General features: G+C 28.9%; 4 protein-coding genes across 5 annotated transcripts; all 4 read left to right on the top strand.

Moving 5' to 3' along the window:
* The first annotated feature begins 3567 nt into the window (after positions 1–3567).
* Positions 3568–7106, top strand: LOC111241688 (fucosyltransferase 2-like). The gene is made up of 3 exons (XM_022781164.1): positions 3568–3634; positions 5395–5561; positions 5666–7106. The coding sequence occupies exons 2-3, from the start codon at positions 5396–5398 to the stop codon at positions 7084–7086; spliced, it is 1587 nt and encodes a 528-aa protein (XP_022636885.1). The 5' UTR covers positions 3568–3634; position 5395; the 3' UTR covers positions 7087–7106.
* Positions 7107–11749: 4643 nt separating this feature from the next.
* On the top strand, positions 11750–15268 carry LOC106760001 (galactoside 2-alpha-L-fucosyltransferase). Of its 2 annotated transcripts, none has more exons than XM_014643431.2 (3): positions 11750–12375; positions 12475–12558; positions 12915–15268. In XM_014643431.2, the coding sequence occupies exons 1-3, from the start codon at positions 12060–12062 to the stop codon at positions 14381–14383; spliced, it is 1869 nt and encodes a 622-aa protein (XP_014498917.1). In that variant the 5' UTR covers positions 11750–12059; the 3' UTR covers positions 14384–15268. The 2 variants fall into 2 exon arrangements, with proteins under 2 accessions (XP_014498917.1, XP_022636886.1); XM_022781165.1 differs by having other exon boundaries at positions 12263–12375; positions 12480–12558.
* Positions 15269–17000: 1732 nt separating this feature from the next.
* Positions 17001–19420, top strand: LOC106761213 (EKC/KEOPS complex subunit Tprkb). The gene is made up of 7 exons (XM_014644740.2): positions 17001–17096; positions 17533–17619; positions 18176–18242; positions 18568–18690; positions 18770–18853; positions 18941–19027; positions 19108–19420. The coding sequence occupies exons 2-7, from the start codon at positions 17552–17554 to the stop codon at positions 19192–19194; spliced, it is 516 nt and encodes a 171-aa protein (XP_014500226.1). The 5' UTR covers positions 17001–17096; positions 17533–17551; the 3' UTR covers positions 19195–19420.
* Positions 19421–20713: 1293 nt separating this feature from the next.
* On the top strand, positions 20714–23557 carry LOC106761381. The gene is made up of 2 exons (XM_014644931.2): positions 20714–20822; positions 23059–23557. Exon 2 carries the CDS (start codon positions 23117–23119, stop codon positions 23291–23293), a length of 177 nt encoding a protein of 58 aa, XP_014500417.1. The 5' UTR covers positions 20714–20822; positions 23059–23116; the 3' UTR covers positions 23294–23557.
* Positions 23558–26000: the final 2443 nt, after the last annotated feature.

Below are 26000 nucleotides of genomic sequence, written 5' to 3' on the forward strand. Positions count from 1 at the left end.
GAATATTAAAAATTTAGAAGTACATGTGATACTCAGCAATATTTAATAAAATAAATTTTTAAATAAAATTTAAATTAAATTATAAAAAATATATAAAATATAATATAAGTTAAATTAAAAATAAATTAAAATTTAATTTAATTTAAATTAAAAATAATTTAATAAAAAATAAAATAAAAAATCATTTTATTTTTGTAAATAATAAATACCTGTCAATACAAATAGTATAATACTATATTTAATCTATTTATATCTACTACTAAAGAATATCTATAAATACTGACTATTGGCTTATGAATTTTATTTATGTATACTCTCAAAGTCAACTAATTTTAATACTTAAAGTAAATTATGTACTAATATCAACTGAAATAGAAAAATTTAAATAAATTAAATTTTGGGATTTAACTAATTAATATAAATTGTGCTTAATTTTTCTCCAGATAAAATATAATCGATATTTAAAAAAAAGAAATAGTACACAGAATTATCTATGGATCTACTGCATATTAAAATATAACATCATGTGTAATATTCACTTAAGGAATATTCAACGGTCAAAATTTTTGTTTGGTAGTTTGGTACTTTAGAATGGTCCAAGTTTTGTTTTTATGCATAATTAATTATTTAAGGATACTATATACTATTCCGTAAAACTAATTGAATAAATTATTTGGTCCAATTAAAATACATTTAAAATCTAATTAAAAACCGTATTGATAAATATAAGGTAATATAAAAAGCACTAGTTAATAATTACAAAAACTATATTAAATTAAAAATGTATAAAATAAAATTGTAAATTATTTAAGTAAATTTAAGTCAAATACTTAACTTGTTATGTACTCTTAAACCTCCAATTTCGTCCTTATCACAAGAAAATGCCGTGATTTGGGTATAGGTTTGCGAACGAGTTCGGATTTCGCGAGTTGACCCAGTTGAGGCGCCGGTTCAACGGAGAGGAATTGGATCTCCGGATTCTGGATTCAGATCTCGAGGCTTTGCTGGCGGCGCCGAAGAAGGAAGCGGAAATGAGACGCTGGATTCTGCTTTTTATTTAGGTGTTTTGCAATTGGGTTACGAAGTGTTTATTTGACTTTATTATAATAAACAATTTCAGGATATTTTAAGTAAAACAAAATAATAAAATCATCATAATAAGTATTAACAATTTTCTTTTCTACTTTATATTTTGCATTGATTCTATCAATATAATTGTAAGCTTTATATCACTTTATATATAAAAGAATTGTTTAAATACACATATTATAGAAGTTAAAAAGATTAATTATACTAACTCTTTATGTTTAAGTAAATTTTAGATATATAATTTATCCATCATTTTTACCCAGCATTTATTTTTTCTTTTAAAGGTAATAATATTAAGAGTCGCGTTATAGGTTAATACTTTTCTTTTAGGTAATCAGACTTCCGAATCCAAATTTAACACGTGTTGGATATAGGTAGTGTTTATACACTACTCCATCATGTCTAAAAAAATTTAGGTTGTTATTTGTCACATTATTCTCTAAATATATGTAAAAAAAATCTCAAATTTTTTTATATTTGTGATATTTATGAGTACCCGTAAATATTATATATATATATATATATATATATATATATATAATTTAAATAAATTATTTGAAAATAGTTTTAAAATATAAACTTAGATCAGAATAATTAATTTTTAAATACAGTTCAAATTCAATTTTCTGAGTAAAATATTAATGCAAATAAATTTAGTATTTTTTTAAAAATTAAATTTGGATAAGTTGTTTCAAAACATAAATTTTAAAAAATTAATTTTATATAAAAGAACTTATTTTTCATGGATCCAAACAAAAATAAATAAGTATACGAAGTCAACTTTTAAACAGTTTTTCTTTAAAATTTCTTTTACTATAGTAAATTTACTTTATCACTTAAGTTTAAAAAAAATTGAAATAAAATTCACAAATAACTATTAACGAATTTTGCGACTATTTTGGTAAGTGAAGTATCATGATATATATATATATATATATATATATATATATATATATATATATATATATATATATATATATATATATATATATATATATATATATATATATTCTCAATCAGTAAATAAATAATTAAATACTTATATCAATTATTCATAAATATTAATTAAAGATATTTATTTAATATTTAATTGATTCGTATCAAAACCTATTTTCGACTAACACATGGCATATGGAATTTCATATTATACCATAATTATAAAACTTAATAATAAAATGGCTTAATATTCTTTATGATTCCTATTTTCGTAAAATTTATTTGATTTGGTCCTGGGTTTTTTATTCGGTTTAATGTTGTCTTAAAGAAGGTAATTTATGTTCAATTTAGTCTTTATTGTAAACACAGACAGTCCAGCTATGCATATCAGTGCTCATCTGTCTTGACTGAAACATGATGTAACCAATGAAAGATTATCACGTGGCAGTCCCTTCCCCACCCAAAAAATTAGGGTTTCTGACGCCCGGGCACTAACGAGGGCGGGGAGTGCGACTCCTGGCAGACTTCGAGTGGAAGGGGTACATGGACGAATCGAATATACACTAGAATGAGAGGGATATGGAGATTGTATAGGTATGGGACTATACAGTGGAATGATAACTTAAAGGAATTAATTTGGCTACTCATATCAACAAATGCATTTGTTTTTCGGTAGCCTAACCCATAAGGTGGGACAGTCAATAGTCCCTGTAAGTTGTCGGGGCATTACAGCAATGACTTGTGGTTGCTGGATGGAGAAGATGAACAGCGGTGGTGGCGACACGACCATCTAGTTAGGATTTCAAAATGTTTGATGGTGGCTGAGTGTGAGTGTGGCGGCGGTTAGGGTTAGGGAAAATCAGGATTTCTGGAGGTAGGAGATGATGATGACATGTCAAGGGTGATGTATCACTTATTGCACAGCTGGACTATCTGCCATTAACGATTCAAACCCTGTTTACAAAAAGGACTAAATTGAACATAAATTATATCTTTTAAGATAACATTGAACCGAAAAAAATAACTAGGACCAAATCAAATAAACCTTACTGAAATAGAAACCATTAGAGTATTAAGCCTAATAAAATTTGTGTTTTTATCTTTAGTTATTATCATCATAATATAAAAATGCCTATTTTTATTTCTTCTAATCAAAACTAACTAAACAAAGAGGATTCTCAACTTCCAATTTCATCTCGAACAATAAAATTGATTTGAGAAAAGCACAAAAAAAATATATAAAAAGAATAAAGTGGAAAAGATAGAAAAACATCTGCCACAAAATTAGTTTAGTTTGACAAAACTGTAAATAACAAATGACATTTTTTTTCTTAAATATATTTAAAAGTAAAAAGTAAAATAAGGAGTTTGAAATATAAATATTGTTTTCAATGAAAGATAATTTATTAATAAAAAGAGAATGCTTGAAATCTACGTACGGATTATTATTTTTTATTATTTTGTTTTCTATTTCTATTTTGTTATATTTTATCCTTTCCCACTCTCTATATAAAGCTGCAACACATTAGGGAAAGAACGTGAGTCTCACTGAGAGAGAATATCTTCCGCCAACTCAAACGCTGCGTTTTGTTGCTGGAAAGCTTCATAGGTATGTTTCTCTTCTTTTAGATGCTCATCATGTATATATAATTATCTTGTGTTTTTTTTTGTCTGTTTTATATTTTTCAACCATTTTATTTATGCAATTTCTCTCTTATATTATTTTTCTGTTTTTATCCTATTTTTCTATTATATAATATGTAAGAATATCAATTATTATTCTTTCATACTATCGTATACTCTAAACATAATCAATTATAAAAAGAGTAAAATCTTAAGAATATTAAAATTTTAAAACTAAAAAGATATCAACACACTAATATATCAAAATTTTAAAACTAAAGAGATATCAACTACAGACGTTTTCTACACAAGATCTACGTAACTACGTAATCCTACTTTTTTTTTTATTATTATGAAACTTTTTCTCACACCTTGAAAACCATTGTTTTTTATTTTTCAGTAAATTTTCTTAACGGTGGTGACTGTGTTTTAATATTTGATCCGCGTGACTGACTCCCTTCACGATAAGTCATTCTGATTAAGGGGTTTTAATTTTTTATTAGGATTAATCGATATTTAAAAACACATTAAATCACGTTACATATATAGCAAATAAAAATGTTTCTCTTTCTAATTATGTTTTATAATTATTTAGAAACAAAGGACCGTAAACGTCTGTTTTTAAATAATTATAATAATTAATTAGAAAGAGAAACATTTTTATTTGCAATTAGGAAACCGTGGAAAAGAAGAACGGTGAATTGTTCGAAAATTCAAAACTTGGTACTAAAATGTAGGCTTAAGTCAACTGTATTATTTTGATAACTTTTTATTAGAAAAATAATGATAGGAATATTTTTTTATTACAAAGAACTTGTGAGAAAGGAATATTTTAAATGATAGGTAAAGTATTACAATGTATCTCTCATATTAACTTTTATTAATTACAGTTTTTTATTCATTTTACATTGAATATTTATTTAATAGTGTCATTTACGAAAAAGGAATGTTTTAGTTGATACAATAGTGTTACCATGTATCTTTTATGTTAAATTTTAATACTAATTATTAATTAGATTTTTTGACGTTTACGATTATCTTTTATTAAGTTTTATCAAATATTTATTATTATTATCATTTATATTAAATATTCTTCTTAAATTATGAATTAATACATTTAGTTATATATTATTAATTTAGCAGTACGTTATTATAATACATTTAATTATTAATTGATATTATTTAATTTAGCAGTACTATGCGTACGTGTAACTTCTATCTCTTAATACCATAATGGTATATAATTTCACTTTAGAACAAAAATTAAAAGTTAGCCAAATTGGGGAATGAAGTTAAAGCACCTTCATATTAAATAATGTCAACCTAATATGAGCTAGGCTATTATGTTTTGGAGGAAAAAAAGTACTCACTCAGTAAATATAGGAAAAAATTTCTTTGACACTTTTTTTTATAACTTTTTAACAATAAATACTTAACAGTTTTTTATTGGTATGTTTTAAATATTTTTTTAGAATAAATTCAAACAAACCAATAAAATAGTGACATGTATTCTATTATAAAAAAATTATTAAAGAAAAGTTGTTAAAATATCATTATCTATAAATATACATGTACAATTCATCTTCTTGTGTTGGTCATTATTTTGAATCAGATACAATTTTCACACAAAGGTTTTACGTAAACTTCTTTACTTTATCATATTTCTATGCATGATGTTTTGTTATTTTAATATTCGTGTTTTGCTATTTTGATATCTAATTTGCATATGCTTGTGATTCGCATCAGGATGGCTAATGTAGAGAAGAGTTTCCAGAGTTTCAGAACGTTGTTAGTTGTAGCTTCTATAACTTTTCCCATGTTGATAATATTTTATGTCACACACCAAAATTCAATCTTTGATATCTTTCAAGGAATCCAGAATAATACTACTAATATTTGCGACTCAGTTGCAAGTAAGTACACTCTTTGAAACTTATATTCTTATTTTTCAAGTTTCATCTTGATATAAATATTGTAGAAAATTGTTGAATTTGTTTTGTTATGTCCACGTTCAAAGGTGCAAAGAATAATACATTTGAAGATGAGAAGAATGATGAGAAGTTGTTTGGTGGACTTTTAGTTTCTTCATTTGATGAATCATCATGCGTTAGTAGGTTTCGGTCTTATTTGTATCGAAAAACTTCTCCTTATAAACCTTCTGAATATTTGATATTCAAGCTACGAAACTATGAAAATCTTCATCGAAATTGTGGACCATATACTAAGTCCTACAATGAAAGCATGAAAGATGGTGCAAACTTTAGCAAAAATGGTGTTGATTCGAAGTGCAAATATCTTATCTGGACAGCTATAGAAGGCTTGGGGAACAGGATGATATCCTTGGTTTCGACATTTCTTTATGCAATCTTCACAGATCGTGTTCTTCTTGTTAGATTTGACAATGACATGATGGATCTCTTTTGCGAGCCATTTCCAGATTCATCATGGTTGTTGCCCAAGAATTCTACTTATTGGAATGATTTGAGACAATTTAAAACATGGGAAAGCATGTTTGTGAATAACAATGGAAACGATCCGTTGACAGCTCTTTATCTTGATTTGATGAACAACAATGTTCGTGTTACTAATCGTTTTCATTGTGATCAAAATCAGGTTCTTCTACAAAATATTCCCGTGTTGATTTTACGATCAAATGAGTATTTTGCCCCTTCTCTTTATTTGACATACTCGTTTAGACAAGACTTCAACAGAATGTTTCCCGACAAAGACACTACTTTTCACCTTCTAGGACGCTATCTTTTCCACCCATCAAATGTAGTATGGGAACGAATTCAGAATGTATATGAAGCACACCTAGCCAAGGAAAATGAAAGAATTGGGTTGCAGATTAGGATATATAATACCCGTCAAACCCCAGAAGAAACAATAGTCAATGAAACTATATCTTGCCTCCAACAAAATACATTGTTGCCAAAATTGGACATGCAAAACTCAATGAATCCTCCTTTGGAAAAGAATACCTCAAAAGTTGTTCTAGTGGTATCTTTATACTCAAAATATGGTGAAAGACTAAAGAGTATATATGAAAGTAATACAAGTTCAAGTGAGGAAGTAATAAAAGTGTATCAACCAAGTCATGAAGAGCATCAAAATTCAGGTGATAACATGCACAACATAAAGGCATGGAGTGAAATATATTTGTTGGGTTTGTGTGATGCATTGGTTACAAGCCCTACATCCACTTTTGGGTATGTTGCTCATAGTCTTGGAGGAATGAAACCATTGGTTTTGCAAAGTATTTCTGGGAGAAGTATTCCAAATGTACCTTGTCAACGACTCAAGTATATGGAACCTTGTTTTCATGATCCTCCTAATTTTGATTGTATGGCCAATACCACAGTTGATTTTACTTCTATTTTTCCTAATATTAGACGTTGTGAAGATCAAAGAAGAGGAATGAAAATAATTAACACTTAAAACTAGTCTTTTTTATTTTACGAATAATCCTTCTACTTATTAATTATATGATGACACTCAATTTTTTTTTTACTACCATTTGGCATTATCTCTCATTACTATTTATTTTTTATTTCTTTTAGAAATACAAAAGTTATTTTTTTATAAGACCATTTTATTTTTGTAAAAATTATCAAAATGGTATTAAATAATTATTATTTTTTAATTATATGACCATTCAACATGAAAAGAAAAATTAATGAATGATAAGAAAAATTATTCTACAGGGAGAAATTACAAGAAGATAAAGTTTTTTTAACAATTCAATTAATAATAAACTATTATAATATATATATATATATATATATATATATATATTATATTATTTTAGAGGTGGATGAATGTGAAGGTAAAGGGTCTGAGATACAAAAGGATAGAATATGAAGGTATAACAATGATAGATGAGAAGGATGAGTATGAAGGTAAAAGTGAAGCTAAGATACAGGAGGAGAGACGTGAATATTAATTTTAGATTTTTATTTTAGAGGAGTGTTCTTATTTAATTTTTATTATACACAATTAATTAATGAAATAAAAATATATCCATAAAATTATAATTAAGTTATAATATTATATATGATAGGTTAATATATTTTATTACAAATACAAATTTTATATAATATCAAGTATATATAAATCTGATTTATAATTATGAAAGTTAACTTAAAATCAAATTAGAATTATACGATGAAAGCTATAGTAAAAAAACTTTCAAGTCGTGTTTGTTAATTTTTTTTTTAATAAACATTCAACAGAAAATAAATAAAACAAAATATTTTTTATAAATTAAAATCAATTTATTATTCATAAAAATATCTTACATTAATTTCTCTAAAATTTAACTTTTAACTCGTGTGTAAACTAATTTTAGGTTTATAAATTGGTTAATCTGATTTAATAAAACATTTTATTGTTAAGTATTTTTCAAAATGTCAATAAATTCAGAAAATATTTTTTGAAATCTTAAAAGCTAAAAGTGTATTTTATGAATACATTTTAAGAGGTAAAAGAAGAAAAAAAAAAGTGTTTTAAGAACTAATTTTTGTAATATTCTTTCTACATCAAAAGTGTATTTTCATTTTTTTTTTATATTTTGGAGTCTATTTTTTACATATTGTAATTCAAAAGATGAGAAATGAATAAATTTGAATAATTATTAATTTAATTTTTAATAGGTGTATAAAACTACGTTGTTTTGTTAAAATATGATAGTAAAGTGAAACTAATTATAAAACACGACGGTAAAATGTGTGGAAATATAAATTGAATGGTACATTGTTAAAAAAAAAATTACACTAGATAATAAAAACGTGAAAAAAGAAACTGAAAGATAAAATTCGAAAATAATGATAATCGAATGATAAAATGTAGAATTATGTCAAATGTACTATTTTGATAACCTTTTATTGGGAAAAAAATTCACAAAAATATCAATTTAAAAAAATATTCTTTTAGATTATGAGAACAAATTAGCTCTCCTTTATAATCTTAAAGTATTCAAAGAATTTTGGTGTAGATGAGAACTTCCCTTTGTAAAAAAGAAATATTTTAAATTGATAGGAAAATATAATACCATGTATCGTTTATGCTAACTTTTAACAATAATTATTAATTGGATTTTTTATATTTTATGATTACTTTTTATTTATTTCCCATTAAATGTGTATTATTATAATAATTTATTTTTAATAGTCTTCTTAAATTATTAGAATACATTTATATATGTGTTATTAATTAATACTAATATAATAGTATCAGTTTACATAATATTAATTAATATAATCTAATTTAGTAGTAAGTACTATAGTGTATTAAATTTGTGGCTTCTATCATCATAATATGATGTTATAAAATTTGACTTAAGAACAAAAATAAAAGTTGACCAACTTAGTCAATGAAGGTACTTCACATTATTAAATAATTTTAGGTAGATTAGTGAAAGAGGTTGGTTGGGTTTTTTAGGAAACAAAATTGCACATTCCTTAATAAATATGTTTTCATCTCTTTGATTATTGTTTCTAGTCAAATACAATTTTGATACAATTTTTTAATGTTCCATCATATTTGAATATTTAATGTACATATTTCTCTATTTAATATCTAATGTTGAATGCATGCCAGCAAATCAAGATGGGTGATGTAGGGAAGATTTTCAAGAGTTTCAAAATATTGCTAGTTGCAGCTTTCATAACCTTCTCTATCTTGATCATACACAAAAACTCAGTTTTTGACATCTTCAAAGAATTTAATGCATCCATAGAAGAAAAAAAGGATCTCAACAACATTAGTGAGCCCGTTGTAGGTAAATTTTCACTTTGAAATTTATATTTTTAATTATTATAAAGATTTAAATATCATTGAAAATTGTGTGATTTTATTTTATCATTTTCATAGATAAAGATCCAAAGAATAATACATTTGAAGCTGTAAAGGATGATGATCTGTCTCTATCTACTACCACTGGTGGGCTTTTAGTTTCCTCATTTGATGAATCATCATGCATTAGTAGGTTTCAATCTTACTTGTATCGAAAAGCTTCTTCTCACAAGCCTTCTAAATATTTGATATCCAAGTTACGAAACTATGAACATCTTCATAAAAAATGCGGGCCTTATACTAAATTCTACAACGAAACCATGGAAAAGGATGCAAAACATAGGAAAAATTATTCTGATTTAAGGTGCAAATATCTTGTTTGGATAGCCTCAGATGGCTTAGGGAACAGGATGATATCCTTGGTGTCAACATTTCTCTATGCAATCCTTACAAACCGTGTTCTTCTTGTTAGATTTGACGTTGATATGTTAAATCTCTTTTGTGAGCCATTTTTTGATTCCTCATGGTTGTTGCCCAAGAATTCCCCTTATTGGAATGATCTAAAACAATTTGAAACAGTTCTTGATTTAACACATACCCATGTTGGTCATACTAATCTTTTTCATTGTGATCAAAATCAACATCTTTTGCAAAAAGTTCATGTAATGATCTTACGCTCAAATCAATATTTTGTCCCTTCTCTTTTCATGATATCCTCTTTTAGACAAGACTTGAACAAAATGTTCCCCGACAAAGACACAATTTTTCACCATCTTGGACGATACCTTTTTCACCCATCCAATAGGGTTTGGGAACGAATTCAAAAATTATATGAAGCAAACTTAGCCAAGGAAAATGAGAAGATTGGCCTACAAGTTAGAGTATTTAATATCCACCATCCACCAACACAAATCATTACCAACGAAATTATATCTTGCGTCCATGAAGCTAAGTTGTTGCCAAATCTCAACGTGCAAAGCTCAACAACGATCAATCCTCCTTTAAAAAATAATACCTCAAAAGTTGTTTTAGTAGTATCTTTATACTCTCAATATGGTGAGAAGCTAAAGAGTATATATGAAAGTAATGCAAGTTTGAGTATGGAAGTAATAAAAGTCTACCAACCAAGTCATGAAGAACACCAAAATTCAAATGATGACATGCACAACATTAAGGCATGGACTGAAATATATTTGTTGAGTTTGTGTGATACATTAGTTACAAGCTCAATGTCCACTTTTGGGTATGTTGCTCATAGTCTTGGAGGATTGAAGCCATGGATTTTGCAACCTATATATGGGGAAACTGTGCCAAATCCACCTTGTCAACGAGCTAAGTACATGGAGCCTTGTTTCCATTATCCTCCAAAATATGCTTGTAGGACTAATGTCACAGTCGATTTTACTTCTCTTTTTCATCATATTACACATTGTGAAGATGTATCTAATGGAGTTAAGATGATTAATGTTTAAGACTAGGTAGCAAATAATCTAGATAGTCTTATTTATTTTGACAATAATATCCAAACTTGTTAATCGAATAACCATTAAACCTTTTAAGGGATAAATTGAATTTTTAAAAAATTAAAGTGTATTACAAAATAGAAAAAAAAATCTTAAAATAATTTAATTAATAAAAAAATAATAAAGTATTCAACATATAATAATAGTAAAAGTGATCCTATTTCTTTTAGTGTTTTAATCATTAATTTTAACTTACATCTATTTTTTAAGTTGAAGTTAAAGTTTTTCCAAGTCCACTTTAAATGTTTCTCGCTAAATCACTTTAATATAACTTAGAAAAATCAAGAAGACTACTCATTTTTGAAACCAAATATACATTCAAAAAGAAAAAAAAAAAAGAGAGAAGAAAAACACAGTTATTATAATAAAAATACTTTCAAAGTCTCACTTGTTTTTGGTAATGATTTTTTGAATAAGTATTCAAAAAATAAAAAATAAAATAATATAAACTTCTTTATAAATTATTCATAAAATGATTATACATTATTTTTTCTAAAATTTAACTTTTAACTCTGTAAACTAATTTAGGTTTATAAATAAGTTAACTTCCTTTTGTAAAAATAAGTTTTTGTTTTAATCTAAAAAGGTTTAAGAATATGTTTTATACGATACCTTCAAAACAAAATTAGGATAATACTCTATAACTATAACTATATTATCTTTCAATTTCAATTTGTTGATTAATAAATAATGACATAATAATGGTTAGCACTTACCTTAAAATTACATTTTTTTATTAATTAAAATAAAAGCAGTAATTAGAAATAGAAAAATGAGATCACGGTCGTCGGAAAGCTTTCTCCATTTTTTTTTTGTGTTGCCGACAGATTTGAAAACATCTGTTACAGTAATAGTTACAGGAACCGGAGAAGATAATCTGCTCGTAATTTGAATAGCTTCTTTCTCGCATTCTCAGTTTCTTTGTATCGATCAAATTCGATTTCGACCCAAACGAGAAGATAAATTCTGAGGATCTGGCTTCTGTCGCTGTAGCCCTTTCCTTGGTTTGTAGATCTTCAATGTGCATGTTGTTGCAGCGAAGGCAATTAATCAATTACTTAACTGATATCTGAAGCTGCTTCATGCAAAGTTGCGATGGATAAAGTAGGGTGTGGTTTCAAGAGCTTCAGAACATTATTGGCTGTGGCTTCTATAACCTTCCCTGTTTTGATCACGTTTACTCTCATACACCAGAACTCAGTTTTCGATCTCGTCCATGGATTTAACGATTTGGCTGCAAGAGCTCACAATGCTTCTAATATTGTCTTGAAACAAGGAACTCAAAATGCGATCACTACTAATGTCGTGCAGGAAGGAGCTCAAAATGCCTCAATACAAGAGTTTCAAAATGCTACAGTTAAAACTGGGGGGGAAAAGGATCATAATGTTATTCCAGACTCAGCGCCTATTGGTAACTCCACTGTCCTTCAATTTGTTCCTTTAACTCATTACTAGTTACTCTGTTTGATATCCTTAATATCTGTTCTGATCTCTCTAAATTATATGTTAGATAAGGTTTTGGAAAACAAAAATCAGAATGCCAAGCCTGGAATCTTAGAAGAACCAGCTCAGACACTACCTCTCTTGGATATTGGTAACTTATAATCTTCCTTCTACCTTAATTTCAAGATCACACTATAAGGGTATGCTTATTACAAACATTTTTGGCTTCATGTGCTCAGCTATCCCATAATTATTCATTTGAATAATTGAGAAAAAAAAAGTTAATACTTGCATTGGTAGATTACCACTTACCATTGGTTAAAACGCTTGATTTTTTATTTCTAACAACATCATATATTAATTTGAACTAATTTCATATGATTTATTCATTTTCATGGATTGAAGCTATACCATAACTCGACTGAAGTTTCAATGTATTGTTATCTGGATATAAATGTTGTGTAAAATTGTGGTTTTTTGTTTTTTTATTTATTTATGCATCTGCAGGTCCAAAGAATAATTCATCTGAAGATGGGGAGAATGTTTTGTCCCTATCTACTACCATCACCATTTCTAAAGACAAACTCCTTGATGGGCTTCTGGTTTCATCATTTGATGAAGCATCATGCTTTAGTAGATATCAATCTTACTTGTACCGCAAAAGGTCCTCTCACAAACCTTCTGAATATCTTATCTCCAAGTTACGAAAATATGAACATATTCATCGAAGTTGTGGACCTTCTACCAAATTCTACAACAAAATCATGAGAAAGGGCACAAAATTTAGCAAAAATGATGTTAGTACGAAATGCAAATATCTTGTCTGGACAGCTGCCAATGGATTAGGGAACAGAATAGTAACCTTGGTTTCAGCATTTCTTTATGCTATCCTTACAGATCGTGTTCTGCTTGTCAAATTTGGGACCGATATGTCTGGTCTCTTTTGTGAGCCATTTCCTGATTCCTCATGGTTATTGCCCAGGAGTTTTCCTTATTGGAAAGATCAGAAGCATATTGAAACATATGAAAACATATTAAACAATTTCAAGGTAAACAGTTCACAAGTACTTTTGCCACCATTTCTTATTCTTAATCTACAGCACACCCATGACCGTCACAATAATTTTTTTCATTGTGATGGGAGTCAAGATCTTCTTCAAAAAATTTCAGTGCTGATTTTACGGTCAGATCAATACTTTGTCCCTTCTCTTTTTATGATTCCATCGTTTAGAGAAGAACTAAGTAAAATGTTCCCCCAGAAGGACACAGTTTTTCACCATCTTGGACGTTACCTTCTTCACCCATCAAACGAAGCATGGGAAATAATTAGAAAATTTTATGAGGCACATCTAGCCAAGGCAAATGAGAGGATAGGTCTGCAGATTAGACTTTTTAATACTCATCGCCCACCACATCAAACTGTTATTAACCAAATAGTATCCTGCACCCTTCAGCATAAGTTGCTGCCTGATTTCAACGCACAAAAGTCAGTGGCTTCTCCTCTGAAGAAGACCTCAAAAGTTGTTTTAGTAGCATCTTTATTCTCACAATACGGTGAGAAGCTGAAGACTGTGTATCAGGCAAATAGAACTGTGACCGGGGAAGTGATAAGAGTTTATCAGCCCAGTCATGAAGAGCGTCAAAAGTCAAATGATGACATGCACAACATCAAGGCATGGACCGAAATATATTTGCTGAGTTTGTGTGATGCATTGGTTACTAGCACTAAGTCTACTTTTGGTTATGTTGCTCATAGTCTTGGAGGTTTGAAGCCATGGATTTTGCAGAGGGCATATAATGAAAGCATCCCAGATCCACCTTGTCGACATGCCAAGTCCATGGAGCCTTGTTTCCATTATCCACCCAAATATGACTGTAGGGCCAATAGCACAGTTGATTTTACTTCCCTTTTTCATCATATGAAGCATTGTGAAGATGTATCTGGTGGATTGAAGCTGGTTAATAGTAATCACTAGGTAACAAACAACATGATGCCAAGCACTGGACAGTTTTCAATAATCCCTATTTGCTCTAATATATTACTACTTTGGACAGTTTTTGAGGTTGTCAAGAACAGAGAGAAAAAGCCCTTCGTTTTGTAATTTCGTTCTCACTTTTCACTGTTTCCAGTCATTCAGGGATCCTATTTTTAGATCTTCAGGACGGAGGCTAAAGATTTAGTTGTGGAAAAAAAAACTTTGCATCCTATCTCGTAGGTATAATTGATCTTGTTCTGTCTGTTGTGCTTATTTGCAAGACAAATTAAAGTTGAGCATTTGTGTACCACCATGTATGAAATATATGGTTTTGTGCATCATTCGACCGAAATTTTCTGCCAGTGCCAGTTATAGCAAATGGACTGTAACTGATTAGGTTCCTGTTATCCACAATGTAGCCTTGTTCTGCGGAAGGGTTGTCTCTGATCAAACCGGTTTCACCATATTGAATGAGTGGTATTGGAGGTGAAATTCTAATACATACCAATGACAACATCAAGGCTATTATTTATGGAGTTTTTTTACAGCAGGGATATGATGGTGTTGGTCATCCATACTCAGAAAGGCCATTGTAGATATAATTCAATCTGAGAAGCATGGTTTGTCGACAGAAACCCGAACAAGGTATATGCATTATTCAATATCGCTATGACAAACTTCGATAGTTGAGTCTAGGAATTCTGAAGGTCTGCCAATTTTGCTGCTGAACTATCTCGAGGCATGTAATAATTAGTTTAGCTAGAATGTTTCTTGCAAAATACTCCTTTTCCCCCTTGTTTTAACTGTATGTATTCCATATCTTACATTATTTAATGCTAAATTTAGGATTTTTGTTCTATTTAAACAATCAAATTTAGTTGTTATATTCATAAATAACTTGATGATACGCAATGATCTTTTATATATATATATATATATATATATATATATATATATATAGATATATAGATATATATATAGATATATATGTGTGTGTATTGTGGAGGTTTAAGCTGTAAAAAAGTTGAATTGTCAAATATATAAAATATACTAAAATAAAAAAGAATTTAGTTTATTAATTTATGTCTATGTAAAAGATAATTGGGCCATGTTCCAATTGGAATATAAGGTTAAGGTTTAAAAAATATTAAGAAAATTCAACTCCAAACCAATAAACTTTAAGTGAATATAGTGAGAATTAAAATGGATTAGCAAAAAGAGTCAATTTAAAATATATATAAGATTCATTAGAAATAAAATCAATTTAAAATATATATGTAAATACAAATTTTATGATTTTATAAAATTGAATTATATTTAAAATTGATTCTTTAATATATTTTTCTTTTTTTTTTTTATATTCACGTCCTTATCTTGTAAGTAAGAGAATTTAAGTGATAACTTTTTCTTAAAAAATATTAAGACACCACCTACAATTCAAAGTGGATCAATGTAAAATATATAATTTGCCTTAAATTCGTAACATATAACATATTTGTTATTTTTTAGAAGAAAATATGAATATTTCTATCGATAAATTATAATTAATGTAAAATCTCTAATTCATATTAAATTCGTAACACATAACATATTTTTATTTCTTTTGTAAAGAATATGAATATTTCTCTCAATGAATTATAGAAAGATTAGCTTCTTTGAAAAACAAAGTAATTAATTGCTCGCTCTCACGTATAAACTGTAACCTAATTAAATAATTCGGTTAAATTTGTGGATTTTTATTTTAAATAGTACCAGTACAGTAAATTTAGTCTCATTATTAATATTAGTGATTTTAAAATTCTGTCTTCATTATTCATTAATAAAAGTAGATATACTCATTATTTTATAAAAATAAATAACAAAACTAAAATTTAATATTATAAAAACTAGAAAGTTGTTTATAAGCATATCAACAATATGTTTCCTGTCAACTTATATAAAAAGGTAATAATATTGTCAATTGGACAGAAACCCTAACCCTAATGTATGGGTGCTATCAGCATTTTAGCCTTTTGTTCAATCCATAGTAAAACAAAATGTTGTATATATTATATTTTGATTTACATGTTTGAAAGTAACAAAAAATACATGAAAAAATTGAAAAAAATTAATCATAGAACAATATTATAAATAAAATATAAGTATAAAGATGATAATAATCATTGAAAATTATTAAATTATTTTTTATTATTTATAGCAATATATAATAAAGATTTCTCAATGTACACAAATTTGTTTCTATTTTATCTTAATAATATTTTAAAATTATAATGTAAAATTCACTATAAATGATATCGAGTAAAAAAAAACTTAAAGGAGAATAAAAGGAAGCAAATAGTGAGAATTTGATTTCATTTTAATAATCTGACATATACATAACAAAGGTCAATCTTATTTCGGGTATGTAAATTTTTTTTGTTGAAAATAAAAAATTATTATTATTATTATTATTACAACGAGAAGTAATTATTGAATATACAACAATAAAATTATATAAAATATATAAAAATAATTTATTTTCTTATTAATTGGTACAAAAACTATATAATAATTTTTTTAATTCATTTATCTCATGTGTATATTATAAAAATTAAATAATAAAATAATGTTTTGGTTGGAGGATTCAAAGCAGGGTTTAGGATCAGTGGAGACAGGTCAGAGTGAAGATTGCAGACATCTGTGAGTTCCGGCGTATCTTCTTATCCATCTTTAGGTATTCTATTCTCGTTCATCCTTCGACTTGTTAAATCTGCAATTGCACAATTTCTTGTCGTCAAATTACACTCTATTTCTGTTATACGATGATTTTGTTCCAATTGCGGTTAACTAATCACTAAAGGATGATGATAAGATTGATTGCATCTCTGGTCCCTCTTATTTCTAGTTCCTCTGATGTTTTATTGGTTGATTTGTGTCTCAACAGTAACATGCTTGCGCACTGTAAGCCTTTACCTAATTCCTTTGTTAAGAAAGTAAGACAAATTGAAAGTGAAGTGGTGAAGAAAATTGATAGGTTCAGGAAATCCTTTTTTTTGTTCTTTTTTAAACACAGAATGTGGTCATCATAGCTTATGAGTATAGATAGGTTCAGGAAATCTCATTTTTGTGTTTATTTCCTTTTGTTTAACGGGTCAATGCTCTCGTTACAGATTCAAGCCAGAAGAAGCTATGAAGTCGTTCAATATAAATGGAACTACTCTTTCTATTGCACTCTACACTGATGTAACTAATTCAAAGTAAGTCTTTCTCTCTCTAGCATGGGCTTTTTACCATTGAGTATAAGCCAAGATACTTTGATCAGGTTGTTTTTATATTTAATCAAATTTTAGATTTCTTTTATCATGGCAGCTGTCTAGAAGGTATTTGTTATTAACCGAATTATGTTAAAGTAAAATTTCTATACTGTGCCATTAGGCATGAATATGATAACTTTGAAATATTGCTATCTATAAGACACAACATAAGGTATCACTTCATCTGAAAGTTCAGTTTAAACGTTGTTGGAGTTTGATTTGCATTTGCTTGTTATAACAAGTATGAACATTATGCACTAGTAGTGCGGTTACAATAGCTAATATGTGGTAATTTATGAGCGAGTTGCTCTTAGATGATTGTTTCTAGATGGCGTTTGGCTGATTGCAAAAGCTTTGCTGTTTATGGTCATATTCCAATCTATAAAAGTAAATATACAGAACACATTATAAACGACTTTATCTATTTATCTGTAGTTGATTCAAAAGATTGTGAACCTGCTCCTAGCTAAAGTTTGTTGTGTAATTGATATTCTCACAGAGAACTCTTGGAAAGTATGCAAACCGGGACTCTGGAGCCAGAAGTTGCATTCCTCAATGCTTTACTTGTATGTTTTCTTATTGTTTGTGTTTTAGGTCATCTTCAGCAACATTTACAAGAGGATCACAATCATTTTTTGTCATTTACTAACACAAGAAGGCGATGCTATTAGAGAAAAGTATGCAGAAGTATTCATAGTTGGATCCACCAATTACTAAAGAGGATTTAATAGTTTACTTGTTTCTTTCTTTTTCAATGCGTGACTACCATCTCATTTGAGTATGTAACATGAGAAGATCCTAATGGTGCTGGTGCATAAATTTTCAGCAATGACAATTAACAACACTTTTTTCTTTTTCTTCTGATGTTTCCATTGTTGTCAACTGAACCAGATTCCAAATATTTTCCCTGTCCTAGCGGCTGCTCACAAGACACTTGTAGCCAAGTCACGAGACTCATTGACCACACGCACTCCTCATTCGGAGCTCGTTTACAACTACTCAGGGTCCAAGCATGTAATTATGCATTGCTATTTAACCTGTTATGTTTCATATTTCCCCTTAGATTACTTACGTTGGCATTTCTTGGGACTAGATTACTGAATCTTTGAAAAGATGTGGCATCTCAGACAGCACAACTTATATCCTTGCTGCTCGATTTGATGCTTCTCCTGATGAGGTGAGATAAATTCTACATTAAAATATGGGACGCATTTATTTCTTTCTGTCACCCACATAACTAAAGTGATCTCTTTATCTTTACTAGATACAAGCTATAGAGAAGCTCATCAATGGAAAAGAGATTGACCTGGAGGAGCTAGAAGGGAGAGCAAACCAATCCCAGATACAAAAGGTCTGTAATAGCTCTGATCCAAATGACTTTGTATCTTTTTTGTGCATGTATAGCATATTCAGTCTTTTGTTGTCATTCAGCATTACAAGATATCTGCATCGGAACTTGGAGTATCATCACTTGCTGATGCAATAGTTTGCCGAATAGCTGCTCGTGATGCCTTGTGAGAAGAATGAATGTGATCTGTTGTATACTACCGGTTTCCCTATCTCTCCTTGATCGACTTTAGAACATGTCAAGAAATTCTTAAAGAAAGTTTTAGGCTTGCATTATATATACTTTAGCATTCATGTGTGATAATTATGAATTGTTTTTTCAATTGTCATTCTTACTGCATTGACATTTGTTGCGGAAAATCTGAAAGTTAGGTGGTCAGTTTGATATGGTCGTGAAGTGCATGTCGGCGTTTTCTTAATATTTTACCATTTTGGTAATTCCATTTCCTGAAAACGTAGGATTCTTTCTTGGAAAAAGATTAATCTCTTCGTGATATCTAAATATTCTCACAGGTATAAACTAATTGAGCAAAACTTTGAAGAATAACGCTCTTAAAAGACCCGTGAGTAAACAGAGAACTCGATTAGAAGGAACGAGATTTCAAAGAGGACGAGAACATTGAAACTGAAATTGAATAACATTATTATTCCTATTACCCAGGAATACTAATCTTATCAATGAAAAATATGCACGTAAGTCGATATCCAACTAGGTAGCCAGTGAAGAACGGTTTTAGAGCTATTAATTTTCTTGAGAATAAAAATTATATATCAATATTCATTTTAAAAAATTATTAATAGTATCATAATAAGTATAGCACGTATATAAATACATGATGAATATGGATATAATGTTTTGACTTTAATATTTTTAAGTAAAAGGGTCTAACTAGTTAGAAAGCTGTGGTGAAAAAATGCAACGTAACCTTCACAATCTGATGAAGAATTTATATTTATACACTATTACATAAAGTGAATTTTTTAAGTGTACACATTTATTTTTTTCAGTTTTATCTTTTAAGTTACTGTTTTTTTCAAATTTACATATTTTACTTTATCAATTTTATTCTTTAAGTGATATTATTAAAATTTTATTACTTTCTTATTTGATATTTTTTTATTTTTAAGTGTTTGCTTACACTAAAATAACTGTTTATAATAAAATTATGAAAATTGTTTACATTTTTTTATAATTAAAGTAATGATTATAATTTTAAAAGAAACCTTCAACCCCCATTTTGTATACTTAAGATATGTGTTATAATTTTGTTTGTTTTTAATTAAAACTTTACTGCAGTAACAATTATGGTAGAAAAAAAAAGAAAAAGAAAGGAGGGTAGTTATTATCTTGAGTTATCCATTTACTTCTTTGGTAAATTTTAACAAATTTAAATAAGTTGCAATTTCTTTAGCTAACTTATCAACGTAATATTTTGTTTTTTTAAGTTAGATTCTGTTATCTTATTTCATAAAAAGTTGATTCTATATATATATATTTTTAAATTGTCAAAATAAAAGTTTAGAATTAAATTTATTAATAATTTTAAACGTAAATAAAAAAAAGTCATCATACAGATTTTTTGAAAATATTTTTATTGTATATAATGATGAGTTTTAACTGCTATTATTATTAAAACAATTTAAAAAGTAAAAAATAATTTGTTTTGTATTGTTAGTATATTTGAATTGCGTTAGATAGAAAAAATGTGTTTCTGTTAGAGGATTCAAAGCAATGTTTTAAGGGTTCGGTGGAGACAGGGTAGATTGAAGAATCGCAGACATCTGTGAGTCATCTTTAGGTATTCTATTCTCTTTCATCCTTCAACTCTACCCTTTCTGTTCCTGTTAAATCTGCAACTGCACAATTTCTTCTTCCTCAAATTACACTCTATTTCTGTTATACCATGATTTTATTTCAATTAGTTTTCTAATCACTAACAGATAATGATAAGATTGATTGCATCTCTCAGCACCTCTTATTTCTAATTTCTATGATGTTTTATTGGTTAATTTGGGTCTCGATCGTAACATTCTTGCACACTTTAGAGCCTTTTCTTAGTTCTTTTCAGGGTTTAGGGTTTAGAGTATTGTGAATTGTGAGTGTGTTGGGGGCTGGGGTTTGCATATCAACAGTTCTAGGCGACATGGTATGATTGATTATTTATGCACATGCATGTTTGTTTCAATGTCCATGGTTTGCAGCATTACACTAAAATTTTTATTCAATCATGCAATTATAAGCAATATTTAGTATTTTTTTTTTCAGTTTTCACATTCTTTACTGTTTCTTCTTATTTGTGGGTTAGTAGAGTGAACTAAAATATTCTGTTCTGTGTGGCACTGGTTTTTCATTTTCTTATTTACTTTTGTTGGTGGTACTCTAGAGGGGAGGTTGGTATTAACGCTCAATTAAGTGTTATGATGAACTATAGCTACTCCAAATTGGGCAGAAGATTTAAAACAAGTGAGGGGTAATTTGAAACTGAATTGGTCTCTGTTTTGATTATCATTTTTCTAACTTTCTGCATTACATTCATAGCCATTTTTATGCTGAAAAGTAACTATTGGAATACTTTAAGACAGCACATTAATCATGAATTTTTTATTGCAAATGAAAAAATAATCGAAACTGCACCGTTTCTTTCTATATTGTCTCTGGGCTGAGATTGATAGTTTGGACATTATATTCATGCTTGAGATTAAACTCATACATTTTCATGCAAATGTGGGAGTCTACATACGGGCGCGTATATCTGCTCTTGTTCTAATGGAAAATCTTATTAGCTAATGGTGTAAGTCCAAATATTGTAGTAAACAATTTCTTAGAGAAGTTATAAAAATATTTGGTTAAAATTGATTAGAGTGTATGCTCAAATAATGCAAAACTCTTTAAAACATTAGGTGTAATCTTAATCAAACTTCTTTATTATTAACCGAAGCATCTGGGAACTCAAGCCAAAAGCCTCAACTACAGCTCCTTGATATCCTCTATGCTTTTCGCTCGCTTTCTCCTCCACGCTTCTGGTTTATTTTCTTTTCTTCTGGGTTTTGGCTTTGAGTTTCACTTTGTGTTTTCCTTGGCTGTGTTGCTATGTGGTTGCATATCCGTTCTTGGCATCCTCTAAGTTTTCTCTTGCTTTCTCCGCCTCACTTCTGCTTTATCTTTTTTTCTTTTGGGTTTGATTATGAGTTTCACTTTGTATTTTCCTTGGCTGTCTTGCTATGTGATTGCATATCTGTCCTTGCCCTGAGCTATACTAATTTGTTTTCTCTTGCTTTCTCCCCCTCACTTTTGCTCTATCTTTTTTTCTTTTGGGTTTGATTATGAGTTTCACTTTGTATTTTCCTTGGCTGTATTGTATGTGATTGCATATCCGTCCTTGACCTGAATTATACTAAATTGTTTTCTGTATGTATTTTCTACTGGTCTATACTGTGGCTTCTCTATTAGTGTGTTGTCAGTCAGGTTGGATATCTGCCTAGATGCTTCCAGAACTTAGATATATTTCTTATTATCACTATTTAGATCCAAAACATACCCATTGGGGGAGACTAAACTAGGCCATAGTTTTCCCGTATAATTTGCACTTCTGTTTTATATGGTTCTCATTTTAGATATTGTATTTTGAATATAATATCGTCTGAACTATATCTTAGAATAGCTTCAGTGTGGCTTGCTACATGGCATATTATGTTACAGTCAATGCAGCAACCTATAGGCAAATGAACTTTTCACGAATAGAGACTTCTGTTTTGTGAATGATAGATTAGAAGAACTGATTTGGAATTGTTTATCCTAATGTTTTCTAAATCATGTTTAGCACTTATAAACTACAGAAGCACCATCAAGACTAAAATTAGAGACATATATTTGCAACCACACGCCATTGATATTGAAAATACTTCATTACTACTGTTAGTGATCTCCTTGAGAATATGCCGGTGGAACTTCTTCACAACCATTGGCCTACCACAAAATTTAAAACTACTTCTCATATGATTTTACCTAAATGCCGATTTGCTTATTTCTGACAGTGATTCTTGCTAAAGCGATTTCTCAATATCAGACATTCATCGCAAACACTTGGCACCTATGGGTATAATTAGGAGTTGCTTCTCTTTCATAGCAGGGACAGTATGTGGGGTTTACTTGGCTCAGAATTATCAAGTTCCTAATATCATGAAGTTTGCTGACACTGCCTTGTTCATGGCAAAAGTTGTGGAGGAAAAATACCGCAAGCCCAAGAAGAGGGATGATGATGATGATTAGTTTGTATTTGGTGCCATATTGGAATCAGATTCTTGTTTTGTTTCGCCTTATAAAAATCCGTGATTATAGGATCGAATACCTCAATCATAAGCTTTTGGAAAAGATAAATTAGAAGATTTTTATGAAAGCATTCTTAGCAGTTATATGCTTTTCATGGTTATGAGAGTTGTATTACAGGTTATGGGCTTGATAACAAATGTTTTTGGTGGACTCTAATTTTTCATTTACGCTTATGCATACAGTAACAAGACTTATTTTTGTTTACTTGTGCCCTTTATAAATGCACAAAATTTTTGCCCAAACATGGAAGGTCTACTTAAATAACCGATGATCTCCTCTCAAAAGGGTCATTATTATTCTTTTTCTTTTATAACCCATCTAACGTAAAAAGGGTAATCTTAAAAGAAGCGATCTCAGAAAGAGTTCTTAAAACGCTAATCCTACAGTTTTTGGATGGTTTTGAGGCATGGGATCAAACAATGTATTTTAAAAAATGGGCTTAGTCGCCAATGGTCCAACATCATTCGATTGAAGGGGCTTTCTTCCCGCATCTCATGTTTTCCTTTCTGCACTTCTAAATATCACTGTCATCCCCTTATAACCCTCTAAAATATATATTTAAATTATTAAATTAATTAGATAAGCAATAGTTATTCTTTACCCATCGTATTTCCTATTAGCATGCTATATTTACTTCTTTTCTCAGCATTTCCAAGTCATTTTCACAGACCATATTTAATAATATATTTCTTTTTGTTATTATTCTTCCTTTCCTTTCAACGCGTTCTCCACTTTTTTATTTTTTTCTGCATTCTCCAGTCATTTTCACATACCATATTTATTAAGTGTGTTATTCTTCTTCTTTAAGGGTGTTACTCTTTTTCTTCGGTGGTGTTCTTCTTTTTCAAGGTACTCGTATCTCATCTTTGTAGTTTTGGTTGAAGCTTGAAATATTACTTTCTTCTTCATTTTCAATTTTTTATCTGTAGTTTTTTATAATTATTTATTATTTTCATCTTTTTTTCTATTTTGCTATTTTTTTTTTTTAAAATTTGACTTGATTGATTAGTTTTGTATCGTGAATTTCATGTTGATCTTCATTTTTGTTATTATTGAACAAGTGAGATATTGTATGTTTATGTGACGTTGTAAGTAATTAGAATACTAGTATTTAAAACGAAATATTATCTTTTAAGTCTTATGGATTCATAAATAAATGAAAGTTTTATTTTAGATTTCTTTTCTTATGTGCAGGGGAGGTTATATTAATAACTTCATAATGATTGAAATTTAGAAAAGTTTAAAAATTTAGATACGTTTAGAGTTGGTAGAAAAAAGCGTGACGTGCAGGAAGAAAGCTCCTCTATTGAATGTTTTCAACATTGTTAATGATTATATTTTATGGTTATCTTGATGAATAATGTTGAGACATTAAATTTAAAAAACATATTTTGTCTACACCACAAACAAATACAATATTCCTCTCTAATTAAATCATCGTTCAATATCATCACTATTACTAAAGTATCTTAACTGGAAAGTATAAGCAGCGAAAAGAAATTCTAATCATACTTTTAAGAGTTTTTAATTTATTTCTTACTTTCCCGTTTGAAATTCTCTCAAAAACATTCGCACTTAAAAGTTTCACTTTCAGTTTGAAGAATGTCTTTTCACATCAAATAACTCAAGGTTGGTGGATAAACTAAGTATGAACATTTTAAAAATTGGTAGTACTTCAAAAATTTAAAATCATATTTAGGTACAGAGCAGACGAAAGGGAAACATTAACAAATAATGAAAGCAGCACCTAAAGCATCCACCAGATAGCAAGGTTAATGTTGAAGTAACCCAATTGTTTGATTATATCAAACATAAATTTCGTACTAATTTCATGTTTTTTAAGTTTATAAAAGAAGTGAAAACATAAGACTATGTCAGAAGTAGTTTTTGCTATTTTTCTGCACAAACTGTACTATGTGGTGTTTGGTCTTCTTCAACGAGAATTAATGTGCTTGAACTGCAGAGGAATATTAATTAATGCCAAATAAAAGAGTGAGATAATTAAGAGAGAAATTGAAAGAGGTGGAATGGAGTTGAAAGAGGTCCCACGGGTTGTACCTGCACCCATGTTCTTTTGCTCACTAACTGCTGAAACACGAAAAAAAGTTCTCTATGTTTGCGTGCATTGCATTAGGAATAGCAACATTCCACCTGTTATTCTCTTAGACAGCTAATTATGTCTGTGTGCACTTCCCTTTTCTGGGTTTGGAAGTGGGACACTCAGGAACTAAAGTAACAATCACAATGCCATGTTTGGTAGTGCAAATTCTTGGGTCTATAAGGTTTAGTGAAAAGATACAATAAAATCTCACTCGAACTATATAAAGAATTAACATCACCTATTATTCGAAACCTTAAAGTAATAGATTAATAAAATTTTATATGATAACCTATTTTTTATATTTTTACTCATGTGAAACTTAGAATCTTACTTCCAACCGATCTTTGGGCCTTCATCATGTGAACACCATTCTAACATACATACATATTTACCTTCAATTTTGTTTGTTATATTCTCAAGGGCTTTGGATCAATAAGAAAGCGTGAGCTTGTGAGGTGTTTATCGTTCTAATGATATTGATATCCAAAAGTAGAAAGTAGAAAAAGCAGAAAGCAAAGCTTCAACGATTAAAGGTCAATCATAGGT

The sequence above is a fragment of the Vigna radiata genome, chromosome 5, assembly GCF_000741045.1.
Source record: "Vigna radiata var. radiata cultivar VC1973A chromosome 5, Vradiata_ver6, whole genome shotgun sequence".
In the NCBI taxonomy this organism is placed as follows: Eukaryota; Viridiplantae; Streptophyta; class Magnoliopsida; order Fabales; family Fabaceae; genus Vigna; species Vigna radiata.

What these genes read in the sequence shown, in the direction of transcription:
- LOC111241688 (XM_022781164.1), top strand. Translation starts at nt 5,396, where the DNA reads ATGGCTAATGTAGAGAAGAGTTTCCAGAGTTTCAGAACGTTGTTAGTT. An exon ending in TATTTGCGACTCAGTTGCAA is followed by an intron (nt 5,562 to 5,665) that starts GTAAGTACACTC and finishes CCACGTTCAAAG; the next exon opens with GTGCAAAGAATAATACATTT.
- LOC106760001 (XM_014643431.2), top strand. Translation starts at nt 12,060, where the DNA reads ATGGATAAAGTAGGGTGTGGTTTCAAGAGCTTCAGAACATTATTGGCT. An exon ending in TCCAGACTCAGCGCCTATTG is followed by an intron (nt 12,376 to 12,474) that starts GTAACTCCACTG and finishes ATTATATGTTAG; the next exon opens with ATAAGGTTTTGGAAAACAAA. An exon ending in ACTACCTCTCTTGGATATTG is followed by an intron (nt 12,559 to 12,914) that starts GTAACTTATAAT and finishes ATGCATCTGCAG; the next exon opens with GTCCAAAGAATAATTCATCT.
- LOC106761381 (XM_014644931.2), top strand. Translation starts at nt 23,117, where the DNA reads ATGGGTATAATTAGGAGTTGCTTCTCTTTCATAGCAGGGACAGTATGT.
- LOC106761213 (XM_014644740.2), top strand. Translation starts at nt 17,552, where the DNA reads ATGAAGTCGTTCAATATAAATGGAACTACTCTTTCTATTGCACTCTAC. An exon ending in ACTGATGTAACTAATTCAAA is followed by an intron (nt 17,620 to 18,175) that starts GTAAGTCTTTCT and finishes ATATTCTCACAG; the next exon opens with AGAACTCTTGGAAAGTATGC. An exon ending in TTGATGCTTCTCCTGATGAG is followed by an intron (nt 18,854 to 18,940) that starts GTGAGATAAATT and finishes TATCTTTACTAG; the next exon opens with ATACAAGCTATAGAGAAGCT.